Genomic DNA, 20355 nt, shown 5'->3' with positions numbered 1-20355 from the left:
CACCTAGATGAAATGTGAAGAGCAGTGAAATGACCAAAAGCGTTAGTCCATGTGATGTGGCCCTTGGGCCTCTGCTTGCCGGCCCCCTGTTCCCTAATGACGGCAGCATGAGTTTAGATTTACGGGACCTCTGTGGTAACGGCATGGACAGCTATGAATCATTTAGGCTATGAAATAGTGGCACAGCCAACTCCGCCGCAGTGGCTCCCAAAGGTGCCCGCCAAATTTATGGGTGCCTGTAGCACTTCAAAAACTTGCCATAACTTAAATCCAGACGATTTTATTGTTCCGTAGAAGCAGAAAGGTAGATACGAGGAAGGTGAGGGAGAAGATAGATGGGCTGGGGAAAAATTACAACCTCCTTCATGTTAGTCAATTAAAATTCCAATGACAGCCACTTTCAGGAGTTTGGGAATCTGCATTATGCGTACTGTAATAGAGCTTAAACTAATACTGATAGGTAATGATTTCAAGCTGTGCTGCTTTGATAAGTTGAGCGTTTTATCCTTGTATCCCAGTCGTATCGACCAGCCCAGGAGAGCGATGTCAGTAAAATAAGAGCTCCAATGAGATTATTATCGGCTCTCCCCATTAAAATTAATGATCTCGACACCTTGCTCGTCCAATTTACAAGGCGTTTGGCTAGTACGCTGCCTTGTTAATGTCCACTTTAATAAGTGTTTCGGTAGCACTTGCCTCACAGGGCTTGAACAGATGCTGGCCAGCAGGTCAAGCTGCTGTGAAGAGACAGAGTTCAGATCGGCGATGTGAACAATGTCTTTGTATTTCAGAGACTCAGATTTATGTGGACTTAGTAAGTGTACATTAGTAGCATTTGTAAAATTACTGTAACGGCAGTAGTGACAGAGCTTTTCTTCCGTATTGTGGCATACATCAAAGTGAAATGGATTATTGGATAAGAGAGCATGTAATGCAAGGACTTGGTTCCACTGGTTGATTGAATTGAGGCTAATCTGAATACAAGCTTGTAGTAATTGTAACAAAGAGGCGGGGTTAAATAATTGGAGGAATCCAGCATATGTTTCCACAGTTTCATTGGAAGATTGAGTTGGTTAAAAATTACAAATCTAATTCTAAAAACAGGAAAGGCATGCATGGATGACTTGTTCACAACAAGATCAATAACATGCATTTAGAAACGTTCATGGAGATCTAATGTTTATAGCAGTTCCTCCTTCATCTGTTTACACAAAAACACTCTTCTTCAGTATGGCATGCATTCATATGAAAAGCACTACCTTTCAGAAACCATAGCAGTGTTCTCACTCACACCAATTCTCTCCATGTGAACACTAGTATGCAAATTTGATCACATTCAATTCCGAACCTCGGGATGTTTAAAAATAGCCTCGCTTTAGTTAAGTGGTTTTGCATCCTAATGATGTTCAAATTACAAGTACAGTAGAAATACTATAAAACAGGGAGAGAAAGGCCAATGAGAATGTTTGTCTCTGCTGAGAACTGTGTCACTGTAGTTGACCACGTTCTTTTGTTCTATTAAAGAAATCCATATGAGCAGGAAAATCTTCTCCAGCCAGTGGAGGTGGCTGCTGAGAACATTAGCATGGAGTCTTGCCTGAAGAGGCCAGATCTACGGTAGAGTAACATTATCTGGGATGTAAATTCGATTGAAAATGGGTTTGAATCTTTGGTCCCTCTTTGTATTATATGGCTTCAGCTACTATGTTCTTATATTTAAATTAGTAATTTGAAGCAGTGCATTTATTGTGTACACACATGTTTTTGCATTGTACTTATATTTTAAAATTACCTGCATGTAATTACATCTGTAAATAATTTCTGTAATTACATTTCTAATTACACTGTTGACCTACCCTTACACCTTAACCCACCGTTAAACCTACACATACCACCAAACCTGCCCCTAAACTTACCTGTATCCCACCTCAATAGAAGCAAAACTGTTTGGTACACTGTACTTATTTATTTATTTTGATTAAGTATATAGTAGTTTAGGTCCCCTTATTTCAAGTGGGACTGATTCTTTTTATGTCACCCATTTTCACCTATTTGGCCAAATATTTTTACTGAATTTAGTTTTTTTTACAGTTTTTATTCAACATGATTTATCCACATCCAAAGTTGTTTTTCGAGTAGTAAAAATACTTTTCCTCAATTGTTTCTTTATCCTCCAAGAACAATATTTTAAGCTCAACTATATAATGAGTCATTATTTTCTATTGATGTATTTATTACCAGGATCCTAGCACTTTAGTTGATGTAGGTTCATTGTATTAAAATGTTTTGGCCAACAAGACCAATTTACACTGTTGAATGTGCGTCAAACCCAACACAGATTCAAGCAACGGCAGTAATTCACTCCAGTCTTTGTTTCTTCATAAAAGCCTACTGAAGTAAATTCTGTTGATAAATTAGGTTACAGTTGCAGTTTTGTGGTTATAATTTTGAGAAATGCGTTATTGTTTAAGTAAATGTGCCTTAGCAACAGAAAAAAATGAAATCATGTTTACAAATGCGTGCTACATGTGAAGTCATCACACCTGTCTGAGCCAGGCATGTTTGATACCTTCTTTGCTGTGGATGAGGCCGGTTTAAAAGCATTAGCTGACTCACAAGGCAGACTGGATGAGCAGCAGATGGCCTGTTATCTCTGTAAACTAGAACTCTACTGCTGTGATCACTTTACAAACACCTCAGTCCACCTACTGAGTTGGTCACTCAAACTGAACATGAGCTGATGAGATAACCTTTACCACCAGACAAGCTGTACGTTGACCCTGGTGCTGGATGAACTAGAGCTATAATGGTAAAAAAAGAAATGGAGGGAAACCAAAATGAGAAAGAGAATAGTTCACGTTAAGAAAAAATAAAATAAAATGGTCTATTATTTTAACATTAAGATGGGATGAAAACAGTGAGCCACAATTCGTATTCAATTGGCTTTTGTCACTTCCCAGAATTGTTTGCATTGCCAAAAGTTATGATGGCATCAGGAATATAAAGCATGAAATAAGACTGACATGAATATGCACTGGTCTTCATCTCCAATTTATTTGTTGCATGCTAATAAAAAGTACTGCAGGAGAGGATCGATTTTTGGAACAGGTTGATGAAAGACAGAGACTGGCCGAGAAGAAGGAAGAAGAGTGCTTTTTCCTTGCCGTTGTGGGGACATTCCTGCAGTTCAGCTTTAATTAAACACACCGGGTAAGGAACTAAGGAACAATGAGACATCTGTGTGGGTGCGTGCATGTGTGCGATTCTGTGGTTCAATACCGCAGCCAGGAGCAGGTCTGCTTCAGTGGTCGCATGCTGCTGTTACATAGATTCTGAAGACATGTAGGTGTTGTCGCACTTGTTTAACCAAGGAGTCGAGACGTTATTCACAATTCATAGTTTGAGGCGGTCTGAGAAAGAATGTGGAAGATGATCATGGCTAGATGTTTCTGTGCATTTGAAGTCTTTCCGGCATATAATGAATAGATGGATAGGTAAAATCCAACTTGTTTTATGTCTTTGGAGTGGTCAGAAATGTTTTTGAACCAGTGAACTCCTAGAGACCAGACTGAGCGCTGATGACAGACTCTAAAGCTACGACTACTATTTATTACTCCTGTAGCATTTCAGCACTCCGGTGAAGTGCATGTGAGCAGGTAGAGCGCAAAAATGTATCATCCTTTCACTGATAAAACAACGGAGAGCAGAAACAGGGCAGCTATAAAAATCACAGATTGATTCCAGACCTGGATTTTATAGTCTGAGGGTTATAGAATATCTGGTCAGCGTGATTCTGCAGTGCCTCGTCTATTATCCAGATGACCAACTCGCATAAACCGACAATTCGTGTAATACTTCATTCTTTCTTTCATGATGGATTATTTCTGTTTTTTGTCTCTAGAGTTTATAATCTTTTTCCTTTGCTTTCCCTCTAGTGGGATCAATGTTCTGTATTGACCTAGGATTTTAAAATCCTGCCTTTTGTTGCATGGACTTTGCTTTTATTACAGGATGGGTCTCATTTTACCTATCAATCACTGAGATGTCACAACAGCTCTGAGCTCTTTAGCTCTCTTTACCTCTGAGAGGGCAGGAGGAGGAACTCCTTTAGGCTGGGATCAAGACCAGACACAGAACATCTCTTTTGCTCTCTCTTGCTTTTTCCTCTGGTCTCAATTCATGTGAAATGTACACTGCAATGGCACTTCAGTGTACTCTGTACTCCTTGTCTGTTCCCATTAGATGCTTACGAAGTATTGTTTTGTTGTTAATTTGCAGTTTTACGTGTGAAAGTTGTAGTTGCAATACTAAGTGTATTTGACTTCATCCCAATGCATGTATTTGGAATGAAATCCTATGAATTAAGTTGAACAGCTTTTATAAATTGAACTTGACTCGCCAATAAAACCCCCCTGTTCTGCCGGCAGGTCGAACGCAGGACAAGCCCTTCTTGCCAATCAAGAGGGACTGATCTGACTTAGTGTTTTGCAAAAAAACACAAACGGTGAAATTCATACTTCAAAAATGTCAGCTTTCCTCCTCTTGCCTGTCACTCATCAGAAAAGGCAGCGAATCTTTGGTTGAAGCCATTGAAAAAAACATACAGATTCGCGAAAAGAAGATCCTATGTCATTTCCCATTCCTTCGTTCTCTTCCTGACCTTTCTTGTGATGGGTTCTGTGTTACTCACGTTCCCACTGTCCGCCATCTGGTACATCCTGTGCCCGGTGTCCACTTGTTTGGTGTGGTGGTCGCCTCTGATAACTTGACTGAGCGAGTCGCTTGAGCTTCAGCTGGGCAAGTTGCCAGCCTCCTCTCGGCTGAATCTACGTTTGACCGAAAGCATGAGGAGTGGGTGTTTTTTATTTCTCTTGGAGGCCTCACTCAAAGGCCGGTTCTCACTCTGTCTAACCTTTACTGAGGCCTTTCGCAGCTCACAGAACAAGCCCTGACAGAACAAGCCCTTCTGTATGCAGAGAGCCTCGCATGTTGTCTTTTAAAACGTGCAAATCAAGGAAGCAAAATAGATCCTGTCTTTAATAAATGCCGCATTGAAAGCTGTGGCAAATTTAAAAGGTGAAAAACAGGTGAAGGCCTGTCTTCATTAAATTAGTATTGACTTACATAACCCTCCATTTACGCTTTTCTCAACTAAGTCAATGTCTTCCTTTCCTGTTCCAAGCAGTCGTAAATGATTGAATTAGTGACTAGACTAGACCGGACAAAAACTACAAATCTGCTGATCCAAAAGAGAGGTTTTAAGTGCTTATTTCCAGAAAGGACACTTCAAAGAAACTACTGTTTACAGCTCAGTTCTTTAAAAAAAAAAAAAAAGATTTTGGTGGTAATAATAATAATAATAATAATAAAACTAATAATAATAATAATTGTTATTGTTGTTATAACATTTAAAAATGCATTTTATTATTATTGTTTTATTGTTAATTATATATTAAAATGGGCAATTACAATTTTTGCTTTTTGATTTTTGGCCATCATTTATTAATCCCCATTCTTTGTTAATGATAATCTGTTGTTTAAATGATGGTACTGACACTATAAACTGTGCTATGTTTTTATAATTATTATTATTATTATAGTGAGTTATTTTAATTCTTTCTTTGTTTATTTGTTTTTTTTTTTTGATATTCCTATCTTGAATATCATGATATTCATATCCATCTGCAATCAAACAAGATTGTAAATGGATGAAATATGTATTTTGAAGATTTAATTTCAAAGAAAATAAATTGTAATGCATGAGAGGATTTAAGATTTAAAATAATCCAAGATTACATCCTCAAATGAAAGTTACATGAAAGTTACAATATATACAGTCATGGCCAAAAATATTGGCCACCTTGTTAAATATGATCTTTTATTTTTTTTTAAATCACAAAATTGTATCCTTTCATTGGATAATAAGAATTTAAAATGGGGGGGGGGTATCATTATGAAATGAATGTTTTTCTCTAATACACATTGGCCACAATTAACGGCACCCTTTTATTCAATACTTTTTGAAACCTCCATTTGCCAGTTTAACAGGTCTAAATTTTCTCCTATAATGCCTGACGAGGTTAGAGAACACCTCACAAGAGATCAGTGACCATTCCTTCATCCAGAATCACTCCAGACCCTTTAGAATCCCAGCTCCAGGTTGGTGCTTCTCCTCTTCAGTTCACTCCTCTCATTTTCTATTGGGTTCAGGTCAGAAGACTGGAATGGCTATAGCAGAAGCTTGGTTTTGTGCTCAGTGACCCATTTCTGTGTTGTTTTTGAGGATTGTGAGGTTTTGATTCTGTATATATTGGTATTTTATAGAATCAAAGATGCCATGTGTCTAAACAAGACCTCCAGGACCTCCAACAGAAACATAAGCCCACAATATAAAAAATACAGCAGTACATTTCATTGTACACATGGGGTACTTTTTATCTCTGTGTTCACCAAACCCATCTTGAGTGTTTGGTGCTAAAAAGCTCATTTTTAAGTTTCATCTCACCATAGAAGTCCCATTTGAAGTTCCAGTCATGTATGCTAACTGAATATGCTTTAGTTTGTTTTTGAATGAGCTAGGATAATTTTTCTTGAAGCCCTCCCAAACAACGTGTGGTCATGTAGGTGCTGTTTGACATTTTTTTTAAGATTTCTGAACCTGAGACTCAACTATTTTCTGGAATTCTCCAGCTGTGATCCTTTAGCCACTCAAACTCTCCTCGTCACCATGCATTAGGATGATATAGGCACACGTCCTCTTCCAGGCAGTTTCAGAACATTTTATGATGATTGGAAATTCTCAATTATCGCCCTGATGGTGGAAATGGGAATTTTCACTGCTCTAGCTCTTTTCTTAAAGCCACTTCACTAATTTGTGAAGTTTCATTATCTTTTGCAGCATCAACAGAAATATATTATTTGTTTTTTCTCATTTTGATGGATGATTAAGGGAATTTGGGCTTTGTTTTCCCTCCTCTTTATATTTCTGTCAAACAGGAAGCCATGGCTGGATAATTTCATGTTTATAATCATGCTGGAGTGCTCACAATTGTGAATATGAATGGGAGTATACTTCAGAGATATTTTACACAAAATAATTTCTAGGGGTGCCAATAATTGTGTTCAACGAGTATTTGAGAAAAACGTATATTTCATTATGATATTTCCCCCCATTTTAAATTCTTATTATCCAATGAAGGGATACATTTTTGTAATTTTTTTTATTTTTTATAAAAGTTAAAAAGGATTAACAATGCAGATTAATTTTCACAGCCTTCTTTGATCATATTTACCAAGGGTGCCGATATATTTTTTTTTGGCCATTACTGCGTGTATATATATGTATATGTATATATATATATATATATATATATATATATATATATATATATATATATATATATATATATATATAATATACATATATAAAATCACAAATTAGTACCCTAGTATCTATAGTAATTTACAGGCTTAGGAAAACCGCACCAGGCCAGGAAATAACACCCTTGATACTAGAAATGCCCGTGGCTGCAATAAACACTCTAACACCCCCCAAAGAACAGAGCATTAATGAGTTTGCCAAAACAACAAACTTCAATGTTGTGCTTGCTTTTCAGTTCCATCGGGGAATATAAAGTTTAAGAGCCTTTCGCTATCAGTGACCCAAGAAGAGGAGGCATTTGTTGAAGAAGTGGCCGTTTAATTGCGGAACTGCAAGGCTGCGCAGAGGGTTGCTAATGCGTTTCTGAACAATGACACCTTTGGAATTACAGTTACAGGAGAACAGGGCCCCTAATTTATGTCAGCACTATTGCAGGGTTGAATTTATTGACGGTAATGCAAGATGGAGAGATCTGCTTAAAAAGCCCCAAGGCCTCTTATTATACAACTTGTCTGTCTTTCACACTAACCTGAACTGTAACTGTAGAATCTTAGCTGACATGAAGGACATATGGCATCCAAAGAAACCATTAGAAGGACAGTACCCCTCTCGCTCAGAGGAGCGTTAATGAACCCAACGCTCTCTCCTCCCCCCTTATACTATTGAAGTGTTACTAAAGTTAGACCGCTTGCGATCTGTGCATTTTTAAAAAGAGAACTGTTGAAGTCATTTGATGGAAAGTGAATGCTAATTTTCTGGTTGCTTTAGGATTATTATTCAAAGCCAGGGAGAGGAAATATCAGGATGGAACTGGAGAGCAGGACGAATGCAGAAAGCAGCTGGCCTGTAACAGAGAGGTCAGCTGGGAAACACCACAGCCCCACGTATATATGGCTGGGTGTATATATATATATTGTTTTAATGTTCAAGCCTGCACTCTGGCTGCTTTTCAAAAAGTGATTTTTGTCAAGGGAAGGCATGTGTTCTATAGGCATGTTGACTCTGAACCCCTCTGACCCTTTAAAAGACACAAGAATGTACTAATTCTCAATAATTTCACCTCTGTGTTTTACTGCAGTGGTGGGAGAGGAACATCCAGGTTTATTGGCAATTAGAGGCCCTAAAATTTACCCGTTTCCAGTCACTTCCCTCTTTGAATATTAAAGTTCCTCTCCGAGCCTTATCAGTTCATCATTCGGATCACATTAGAGGTCAACCTCCTCGCGACTGTGAGGTTATATCAATACAATACAGACATGTCGATACCAGTATTGGTTGTACCTTGTAATCTGCCGACTCGACAGTTCTGTGAGGTGTTACTTACTATAGGCACTGAAATCAAAACCGTTGTCTCTAGAGGACAATATCGATGATGAACATAAGGCCATATATTGTTAAAGGGACAGCTGTCATCATCATCATCAAAATACTTGAAAGAATGTGTCAGCTATTAAAATGGAACTTAGATGGGTCAAAAATATTGGACCTCATTGTATGGATTTTTGTTATTTTTTTATTTCATGTTCTGCCAAAGAAAAATCATACAGGTTCGAACGACTTGATGGTGAGTAAATGATTACAGAATATAATTTTTTTTTGGGTAACTATCCCTTTAACCATATCTGAACCTAATTAGAGAGCTGGAGAACTGTACATCTCGTCCAGTGCAGACCAAACCCTCCCCCTTCGGTCCTTCACGGGACACCAGGAAGCCTCTGAACAGCTGCTTAGACACTTGTCTGCACTGAGTTACTGCAAGGTGCCTCTCTTTCTGCTTTTATTGATAATATTACTATAGTTGATGTAAATACAGCTTTGACCTTGTGTCTCTATATCAGCGTGGGCCACGGCTGACCCCTGTGTCTGTGTCCCTCAGGTGAGGCTCAGACAGGACGCCAAAAACTTGCTGGGCAACAATAAATATCCAAATGCTTTCCTTTCATTTTTTTTATATGCTTATATTTGATACTCAGCCATAGCTTCATACAGGAACATAAATAACGTATCCACTGACTTTATCTTAAAGGAGTAGTTTACCCCAAAAAATGAAAATTCTAATTTGAGAATCATATAAGAATGTTTCACACAGTGAAAATGTTCATGTTTGAGTAAACGATTCCTTTAAATCTTTGAATGGTAACTCGAATAAATTGTAAAATAGTAATTTAATGGGATATAATTGTTGAACCTTTATTCCCGTTTTTTTTTCTGAAATGATCCTCTTTTGTGAAGCACGCTCAAATTTTTACAATAAATTCTAATGTAATAATTAAAGCATATATGTAAAGCCAGCTGTTCACTCTTCTCTGGGTCTTTTGTAACACATACAGGCACTTGTTTCTACTGTGTACCATCTCACAGCCATCAGGCCTTTTATCAGCCCTGACCTGTGGGTGTAAAGTCCTCTCTAATGCGTGACTGCGGAGGACTGCTCTACTGTCCAAACGTCTGCTCCAGCTGCCACACACACTGGCAAACACACACTCATGCATATGATGGCTGAGTTGCTGCTGTCCTGTCCTGCACTGTATTTAATCATTAGATTCAGACTTGGTGTGTATGAATATAAAATGTTATTTTCCTGCAGAACAATGTACAATAACGGTTTGAATTGGTTGGATTATCCGTCTGATCAAAATAAATTGTCAACATTTGCTACAACATTTGACTTTTTTTCTGCAGCACATTTTTGTGTGAAGGCACTGTGTTGTCTGAAATTTTTTTTTTGTCTAGCTTGTGCTTGCGAAGTAAGTAACAAAGAGGTACCAGCTACTAACAGATGTCAGACTTTTGCACTGTTATGAAATTAAAGGGCTCCATATAAGCCATGGTTACATTTGTCACATTAACAATATAAACAGTCAAACAATAAGGCATTATGCTGTCTATCATGTGCAACAGTTTTGATTTATAATGGAGATTATTGTATTGTAAAGGACTAATCTTGCAAAGGTTGTTTGTTTAAAGTATATGTTCACACTATATTCTTTAAACACAATTAAAATAATAATAATAATAATAATAATAATAATTTTAAAAAATTAATCCGAAGAAAACTGCTCAAAAAAATATTGTTTTTAAATTGTAAATATTTAAATAAATAGGCAAATTTCTAGAGATCCAACTATAAGTGACTGAAACATTATAGATTGGCTTTCTATTTTGGAGTGGACACATGTAGCCATCCATCAGCTCTGTGCGTAAGAGAGTGTGGGTGGCCTGCACTGACAGTAATTCCACTGTCCCCATGAAGACCCCCAGCACATGCACACACACACACACACACACACACACACACATACTTGCATTTGTTGTTAATGGAGACTCTCCATAGGTGTAATGATTTTTATACTGTACAATATATACTGTGTATATATATATATATATATATATATATATATATATATATATATATATATATATATAATATGAACAATTTGCTTGTATTTTTTTAATCTTAAATTAGATTATCTTTCACAAATCAGTCACATATGCAATGTAATCAGGGAAATTCAATTGTTGTACAGTACTTTAACATTGAAATACATTTGTAAAATTATAGAATGCTTAGTAGTTTTAGTTTATAAATGAAGATAATAAACAAATTTTATCAAAATTATTTTTTTTTGTGAGAAAACAGTGTCACGGAAAATAAAAACTTTCTTTAATAAAGTTACAACTTTCAGATATATTCTTCTCATTAAAATCAATTATGTGTTACTGCTTGATATCATTATTAAATTGGTCTCATATTAGATTACTTCTATTAAACTGATAATGAGATAATACTATTCTGTGATTCTTTCCCAGTTCCCAGTGATAAAATATGTTTTTAGGTATATAAAAGTAAATGTAACTGTAGGTTAAAGTAATGCCATAACACACAAGAATTGCTTGAAATGATCTCTCATCCTGGTTCATTGTTTAATTTTGTCTACAAGTGCAAAAAAATCCCAGCCATCAAACCTTTCTTGCTTTCAGTCACCAAACTAATGCTGACCTGAAGAAGTGAGAAACGAGGACAAAAATCTGAGGCAAGTAATGTGAACATATGTTCTTGCTCTTCAAAATCAGCTCTATTCAAACTAAAAAAAATAAATAAAACAAAAATGAAAATCTCTGCTGAATCCTACTCTCTCAACAAGCAGCCACTTTTAAACAGTCCCATCCTGTCAAAGCTCAGCTTGATACCCTTAATAACACAATTTAATTTAGTTCACCATTTTATTACATATACACCAGTCATATTTTATATTGTGTTTCCGCTTTATAGACAGTATTGAGAAATGAATGTTTAACTTTAAATAACTAAAAATATATTTTAGAATGTTCTAAATTTATGTTTTATAACATTCATTTAATGGTGAACTAATTGAATCTGTGATCATATTATTGCATGCCATTATGAAGCATTAGTAAAATATAAATAACATCAAACACATTTTAAATGTTTCATCCTAAGCAAAGGTGCTGTTTTTTACAGGTGTTTCTTCAACCTGATGATCTGTGTTAAATCATGTACAGAGAGCCAGTGTAAACGTTTATACACACTTCTACTCAAAATTGCCACATAATCTTTACAATATGTGGTTTCCTATTGCCTTCTTATTCATTCTACAAATGCAGCAAACAGACAAAATCCTTTATTATAGTTAGGCTGCAGAAAACTGATCTGTTGATAAAACAACAACAACAACAACAAAGATAAACATTTATCAGGCATAAGGGTCACACCATCCAGGATGACAGTAAAAATAGTCTGGGCATTCATGTTACCTTCTGCCTGCCTACTCCATACAGCTGTTAATGTTTTATTATTTATTTATTTGATAAGTACAGTCATTTAATCTGTAGATTACAGAATATGCTTATCTTTTGTTCACATAGAATCGGCACAATGTTCTGTTGGATTATTTACAGCCTACATGGATATAAAATACACATATAAGTCAATAACCGATGCACACGTTGAATACTTGTATAATTGCTGAGATATCAGATACCATACGATTTATTAAATAAAAAACTGTCTTATTTCACACCACAATTTTTTTTTTTAAATGCTGAGGACAATTGATATTTATGTACCCGTACGGCCAACCACTGACCTACGTTCCCAAATACTTTTATATTTATTTTATCTTAGTAAAACTATAAATGATACTTTCCAAGTTTGTAAAAAATAAAAAAATACATAAAACGCAGAATAGACGTAATAAGTTAACCTAGATATGGCCAGCAGCTTGATCCAATCTTAATGCACTTGTATTGTTGATTTGAGCGCACTGGCTCATCTGACAGCTGGGCTACTACTGTTCCCGTCGAGATTCGCCTCGGTCACGCGCGACTTCAGTCTCCAGGGTGCACGCAAGTCTGTGCACGTCACAATAAGTTGTGCACTAATAACAATAACCATTCCTAATAGTTTCAAATGTATAGAGACAGTCAGAATGGGAGAAATTTCCTGCACTGATTATAATACCAATAGAAGAAAAGCACTTGTTGCTTAAAGAGCGCCATCATCGTTAAAGAAACTCGTCCGGATACAGCTGCAAATTACCCAGAGCAGAGCCTACAACAAATTTCGTTACCAACTTAATCAAATTGTGATAGTTTTCATTTGTTTAGCAGAGAGTAAGTGTTGTAACACATTTATGTTTCAATGTGTTTTGGACTTTCTCAAACTTTGAAATAAAATTAATATATATTTACTATCTATTATTTTATTTATTCTAGCTATTATTTATTTATTATTTATTTGGTATATACAAAGTGTGATTGTAGCGACAGACTGTAACATTAATACATTTGTTTGTTTGTTTGTATTAGCTAATCAAATTCAAGTTCAAAATAATAATGACCGATTTACAAAACTTCATATTATATAAGCATTTTTATTCAGAAAGGTAAACAATTAGGCAAGGAACCCTCGCAGATGCACAAAACAGTCGCAAATGCAACAAACACATAAAAACATAAGACAGTTATTGTTTGTGTGTGCCCGTCTAGGCTGTTTTAGTCACCCATACTGTGTCAGATTTAGGCCTATACATTTTCCCATGTTGTTAAGTCTCTGTGTTTAGAAATGCATAGAAAGTGTGTCGTGATTGACAGCATTATGCACACTTATGTCGACTAGGTCTTTTTAATTACAAAATTCAACTTGGTTATCTATTAACAGGCTCTATTTCAGTTTTTAATTATGACGGGTGTCTTGTTTTGCGTCCACTGAACCAACCGCACATCGACACCACACGTCTGGGTTTAATTCCTTCTATTCCCGCTAAACATGACATGTCTGAAGGAATGTACTCATCAGGTCTTGTAGTGCAAGCCACTGAGCAGCCGCGCACTGCCGCCACCCTGCGCTTTCGAGAGAGGAAAAAACATCTTGCAATAATCAGTCCAATTAGTGGAGGTCGCGGCTGCGCGCTCTCCGGTTAGCTGTGGGAGGTTGTCAAAACAGGGGGCGGCTATTAGACGAAACGCGATCCCCATTCATCAGCATCGTAATAATCACCGTGCAGACGAGCAGCGCAGGTCCTGCAAAACTCTGATCAAAATGATCCGTGGAAACAAGCCGTTTACAAACAGTGTCAAGGCGAGACGAGTACCTTGATTTGGCCTGTCACTGACATCCCCCCACCACACACACACACACACACACACAGACCATCCAAAATCCTTTCAGTATGTGTTTTCCATTGCTTCACTTCACTGCATTGTTGTAGTTTCATCAGAGTGTCACAAATGGAAAATATAGCCTAGGTAAAATACCTCGATTTGTGACGATCACAGAATAAGCTAACTATTTAGCTCTAATGTTTTATTGACCAACATATTGTGATAATCTGCATTAATAGGAAATCAGATATTGGTATTGTTTGAGTAAGGGATGATTATTAATTAATGGGATCAAAGTAACACGTGGAATGTTTACTCACAGCAAAGTGCAATTTAGGAGCCATATATTATTACCCATTTCCTAGGGCAGTGGCCGTCTCTGAGGCGGGAATTAATAGCTCTGCTTTTATGTTATTTTGCCTTGCCTAATATATATTTACTTACTAATCACAGTATAAATTCAGCATATACAGTATCATTTCAGTGGTAATTTGAGTTTAGGTTTTAGAATTGTTCTTTCATCCCTGTTAATTATGTAGCTAATTATATAGTTTATATTTTATGTAGTAATAATAATAGCAGTTATAACTGTTGCTGATATAAAAAGGGAAATATTGAATTCAAGTGATGCTAGATTTCTGGAGTCATTAGATCACACAAATGTCTATTCAAAAATACTTCAGAAACATTGATTATTTGTTTCATTATGTTATCATTCATTTGTCAGAACGTGTATAGAAATATATTTACACATGTAAAACAACCCAGACTATATTATGCAAAATGACCAGTAAAAGGGGTATATTGGAAATGTTGCATTGTAATCTTTCCATGATGTTAACCTCAGAGAATGTTACATGCTTTGACGTGCTTTCAATAATATGCTATGCAAGTCCTGAAGTCTTCTTCAATCTTCACTAACAAGCCACATCACAGGCCTTTACTGCAGCAATGCAATGCGGGTCTCTAAAAACCTGCAAAGAAACTAGACTTTAAACCAAGCAATTTTCCCTCTGCTTTATGACCAGTTTGGCATGTCTCAACAGCGTCAGCATTTTTATTTCATGTAAGATGCGATTTTGCTTAACTTTCTTGTGGCCTCAAGTATCATTCATCTGAAATCAGAGAGTGTTCCTGATTAAAGCAGAACTTTGATTCTGTGCCACTACATGGTGAGTTACAGTTCAGACTACCGACACTGACTGATGATATGCCAATGATGGTGTGCGTAATAGCCATCATTAAAAAAGATGCGCCTCTTTCACTTGTATGTGCGGTGTTTTACGTGTTAACTTTGAGAAAAACAAATGTTCTATAGATTTGGTTCAGAATATATACACAAACTTAGTAAAAGGACGAACATTAGCCTATACTATTTTTTTTACTTCGATTAACTTTGGTCAACAGCATTTTTAATGAATCTGAGTTGTCTTACCGGCACATAAGTCCCTCGCAGTGTTTCATATGTCTTTGTGGTATGATACCCAATCGCTGTTCTTTTTAACGTGTATCCTTGAAAACCGCTCTATACTACTTAAAAACGCCCTCCAACCCTGTTGCCCACCAGTCCATAATGTCTGGCTTTCACGCGTGTGCACTTGGAGCTTGGAGAAACATACCCTCTTGTTTATCCTCCACAACAACTGTTAAATAATGCACAGCACAACTGGTCCATTTAAAAAAAAAACTGAATTGAATTGAACAGAAAAATAAAATGCAGACTGAATGTGCTCTCAAAAACATGTTTGAGTCAAATGATGATTTTATTTTATGGCATTTGATATCAGTAGCTAGTAATAATGTGCGGCAAAAGAATTAGAGAGAGCATGTCTGTGGTTTCTGAAAGTTTCCCAAACTCTTAAATAGTTTTGATGTAATCATCAAATTACAGAGTGGTAGGTTTGCAGGGTTGATTGTCTGCTTATGGTCACTGCGCATTTTCATGAGAACGGGCTCGGTCAGTCACTCCTTAGTTTGGAGAGCGTCTGGTGCGCAGTCTTGCTCTGGGGCTCTCATCTCAACTGCTGCTACCTCACTACCTCAAAGATCAGCTCTCTTTGGTTGCTAGAAGTGTCTGTCAAAGCCCGGGCAAAAATGTAATGTACAGGGAAAGTCGAGGCTATATTTCGACGTCGGTGGGCGGGCTCTAAATGAAGGGAATAATCAGTCAGCCTGCCCAAGGAGCCACCTCAAAGCATATCAGGTTACCTTGAATGACAGCGTAACCATGGCAAATAATTTCACTAAAACTATTGTCTTATCCTCATCATCCCCGGGTCAGATAACCAACCAATCACAGTTCACATAATCGCTTTTCTTGCCAGCTTAGAATAATATTATTAAAACAAGAGAGCGAGGTCCTTCTTCGGGAGTGCGTTATGCTGAAACGACATAGAAGAGGTGGCGAGAGACTCGCGCAGGAGGAACAACTTTCTCTCGTGTGCTTTAGATGGATATACGGTGTATTATGCTTGCTTGAACGGATCTAAAGTTGTGTGGCTCTCTACGCCGGGAGTGGGATTTGATTTCGTCTACTCAAAAAGTCGTTCTTAATTTTTGTCTACCAAAGGGTTTACTTCAAATCTGTTGAAGAACTGTTACTGTCATCGTTAAAACAGACATAAGTACGAAAAGTGAACGCTTTTTTCGTGACAAACCATGTCTATGCTTCCCACATTCGGCTTTACGCAAGAGCAAGTGGCGTGCGTCTGCGAGGTCCTTCAGCAGGGTGGAAACATTGAACGTCTCGGGCGCTTCTTGTGGTCTCTGCCGGCTTGCGAACATCTCCACAAGAACGAGAGTGTGCTCAAAGCAAAAGCAGTGGTCGCTTTTCATAGGGGAAATTTCAGAGAGCTTTATAAGATTCTGGAGAGCCACCAGTTCTCTCCGCACAACCATCCGAAGCTGCAGCAGCTGTGGCTCAAAGCGCATTATGTCGAGGCTGAGAAGCTCCGGGGCCGCCCTCTTGGGGCTGTTGGGAAGTACCGCGTCCGAAGAAAGTTTCCGCTACCCCGCTCCATTTGGGACGGCGAGGAGACAAGTTACTGCTTTAAAGAAAAGAGCAGGAGCGTGCTGCGGGAATGGTACACCCATAACCCGTACCCTTCCCCGCGGGAGAAGAGGGAACTAGCAGAGGCAACGGGGCTAACGACAACACAAGTCAGTAACTGGTTTAAAAACAGACGTCAACGCGACCGAGCAGCGGAGGCCAAGGAAAGGTAAGAGTCTAGTAACTACAGCTTGAAAATAGTATCGGTTAGGCAACTTAATTAACTAGAACACTTTCTTTATATGGAATGCATTAATTCACGTCGCGTAATGTGCATTTAGTCAGCGGTCAGTAGCCTATAACCATCTTAAAATAAACTTACATAAAAAAAATTACATATAAAAAAAATCCCACAGATGGATGAGCAGACAGTCACTACAAATGTCACAATTTCTCCAAATCTGTTAATGTCGTTTTAAATGTATATTTAGGCTATTATTTTCTAACAATATGCCTATACTTTTCTTAAACGGGGTAGTTTTATATACTTTTCTAAAAATTGCCATAGTGCGTGCTGTGTGTAGCCTATAGTGATGTAATATAGGCCTAAATTAAGGTGAAATAGCCCACTGATAATACATAGGAAAGTTTTTCGAATTTTGAGAGTTAACTTCTCTGTATTTATATTCTTGTTTAGAATGTGTAAAGTTGCATGCTCCTTAAACGGGTGTCTTGTTTCACCCGCAGGCGAGGTAGTCAAGTTGAAACCACAGTGTAAACCATTAAACTCGCTCGTACGTTTCCCGATACTTCATACTTAATTAATACTTCATGAAAGAACCTTTACTTGACATGTTGTGATTGAGAATTTAGATAAATCAGTAGGTGACACTGTTCTTAAACCAGATTTTATTCATGTTTTTATTCAACCATAAATTCATGTTTATCTGCATTTGCTCCCTGATATGTTTGAACGTTCTTTAATATAAAATTATTATTATCGACACGAATTAAGAAGTGCAATGGGACGAATGATTAGGCTACACACACAGTTGACATGCCTTATATTTGTGTGTTGCGTAGTCTGATACTATATAATTGTTATAATTGAGCAAGGGTAAAGAGATTATTTATTTATTTATTTATAGTATTTTCTAACAAAATATTTCCAATATAAACATTTAATACCTACAGAACCATTGTCTTCAACTGAATTATATCCTAATAATATTCGGCCTAATGTTGTAAATAATGAAACAAAATAATATTAATTGAACAATTTTAATGTTGTTTATTGTAACCTACCTATAAAATATACGAACAATATTAGAATAATAAAATTATTATTATTATTAGCAGTATTATTATTATTATTATTACGTCTATTATAATTATTAGCAGAAGGTGTGTTATATACGTATAGGATATACGTATTTATTTGTTTATTTAGTTTATTGCTTGTTCCTGTAATGTCAGATATGGTTTTACAGCAGATGAGTGAATTATCAGTTTTGAATATTGAACTTGTTGGATAAGTTGCTCTAACCCTAACTCTATTTTCTCATTTTCACAGGGAGAACAATGAGAACACAAACAGTCACAACCCGTTAACGTCTTCCATGAATGGAAATAAGACTATTTTAGGAAGCTCGGACGACGACAAAACGCCGTCTGGTACCCCAGATCACACCTCGTCAAGCCCGGCCTTGCTCCTCACGTCAAACCCCGGGCTTCAGTCCCTCCACGGCCTCGCACCTCCACCCGGTCCCAGCGCCATCCCAGTGCCTAGTGCAGATTCCGTGCATCACCACCACTCATTACACGACACTATACTGAACCCTATGTCATCAAACTTGGTCGACCTCGGCTCTTAAACATGTGGACCCTTTTCCAAAGGACGCTTGTACATGAACGTTTAGAGTAAACCTCTCCAGACACGTATAAAACAAAAGTAAATGAGACATGGAACGGACAAAGAGAGTTGTGGATGTTTGTCGGCTGATCTACTCGCAAAGCTGATATGGAGGGCCTTGATAGAGGTATTTTTCTAGAATGTAATGCCATGATCTATTGTTAATAAACATGCTAATAAACGTCTTAATTGTGGATATCAACATTATTTGATATCGTTATTATTTTAGATTTGCAATTGACCCAGGACTTTTCAGTCGCATATTCCGTTTGTTTACATTTATTCTCTTAAAAAGACCATACGTCGTTTGACTTTAATGGGATTTCGTTTAATGAAATGTTTTAATGCCAACACACCATTTTTGAAGGACTATGGGGCATCTCTTCATTTTCATTTGTATTTTACTTTTGGAAAGCGACTGCATGTAACCTTTGGGATCAATAAACTCCAAACACATCATAGTTTCATATACCCTTAACAATAAAATAAGATGCATTTACTGAGCAAAGGAGATGTTTGAATGGTTTTGTTGTGCATGCTGTGCAATGGTCTGAGCAGGTGTTCTAATTTGATCGTAGGAGACCCTGTTTACCAAAATCACATGCATCTGGTCACGTGGTGGCTCCGAAAAATAGTCTGAACATGATCTCGATTGGTTCAAAAAATAAACTTTTGGATTTTATAAGATTTTGGATTCATAAATGTGGTCCATGTTAACGTTTATGGCTATTTGACCACTGCACTGACATAGGCCCTTAAAAAAATGAAATATATGTATGTTTCTTGAAAAACCCAATTTTCGACCACAGACACAAGCGTCATGAAGTTCTAGCTATTCTATAGCTACTGATATTCAGTGTGCTCCACAGGTCTGTTCGTAATATGAACAGATATTTCAGTGCCGCACAATATCGAGCACAACATTAGGCCTACAGCTACCAGAATAATATCATTCATTGAAATAATTGTATTCCTAGGATACGGATTCATTTTGAGATTAATCGATAAATAATTAGGATATACCATTATTATTATTATTATTATTATTATTTATTATTATTATTTAAAACTAACTCGCCAATTATACAAAACAATAATAGAACTTATTTATTTATTTACTTTTAGTAGCCTATTATTAGCTTGGCTATAAATCAGTTTGTGATTAGGTCGTTTTCTGCAGTTTGTAAGACATTATGAAATAGGCTATTTTTTTACAGTATAGAATGGACGTATCATGCTTCAATATATTTAGCAAAAAAAAAAAAAAAAAAAAAAAAAATTGAATCAGTAAACAGAATTGATTTGATTAAAATACCGTGACTCGAACTGTTCAACATTCAGTATGTTCATGATAGATTGCGTACACAAGTTCTTCGGAGGTCTGTACGCAATAGGTAATATTATTATTTAGAGTCAAATCTGTACACACATACCCAAAAAGCACATGGT

The 20355-nt window shown here is 36.8% G+C and overlaps 1 protein-coding gene and 2 long non-coding RNA genes across 4 annotated transcripts in view; 2 read left to right on the top strand and 1 right to left on the bottom strand.

The window, feature by feature from the left end:
- Positions 1 to 10042, top strand: part of LOC127969930 (uncharacterized) — a 39226-nt gene extending 29184 nt beyond the window's left edge. Inside the window, exons 4-6 of one of the 2 annotated variants that reach the window (XR_008156420.1) lie at positions 8916 to 8945; positions 9018 to 9140; positions 9712 to 10042. This is a non-coding gene — a long non-coding RNA (uncharacterized LOC127969930). The other variant, XR_008156422.1, reaches the window with a different exon arrangement.
- The window catches only part of LOC127969932 (uncharacterized), a 50563-nt gene extending 34978 nt beyond the window's left edge, over positions 1 to 15585 (bottom strand). The window contains exon 1 of the long non-coding RNA XR_008156424.1: positions 15441 to 15585. This is a non-coding gene — a long non-coding RNA (uncharacterized LOC127969932). The remainder of the gene's footprint in view (positions 1 to 15440) is intronic.
- Positions 15586 to 16301: 716 nt separating this feature from the next.
- Positions 16302 to 19110, top strand: LOC127969875 (homeobox protein SIX2). The gene is made up of 2 exons (XM_052572002.1): positions 16302 to 17223; positions 18568 to 19110. Exons 1-2 carry the CDS (start codon positions 16664 to 16666, stop codon positions 18866 to 18868), a joined length of 861 nt encoding a protein of 286 aa, XP_052427962.1. The 5' UTR covers positions 16302 to 16663; the 3' UTR covers positions 18869 to 19110.
- Positions 19111 to 20355: the final 1245 nt, after the last annotated feature.

The sequence above is a fragment of the Carassius gibelio genome, chromosome B13 (assembly GCF_023724105.1).
Source record: "Carassius gibelio isolate Cgi1373 ecotype wild population from Czech Republic chromosome B13, carGib1.2-hapl.c, whole genome shotgun sequence".
Classification (NCBI taxonomy): domain Eukaryota; kingdom Metazoa; phylum Chordata; class Actinopteri; order Cypriniformes; family Cyprinidae; genus Carassius; species Carassius gibelio.
Note: the sequence above shows the minus strand (reverse complement) of the source record. Positions and strands in the feature narration are given on the sequence as shown.

Excerpts from the sequence above, each read along its gene's own strand:
- LOC127969875 (XM_052572002.1), top strand. The coding sequence starts at position 16,664 with ATGTCTATGCTTCCCACATTCGGCTTTACGCAAGAGCAAGTGGCGTGC. Across the intron at positions 17,224-18,567 it reads GCAGCGGAGGCCAAGGAAAG|GGAGAACAATGAGAACACAA; the intron begins GTAAGAGTCTAG and ends TCATTTTCACAG.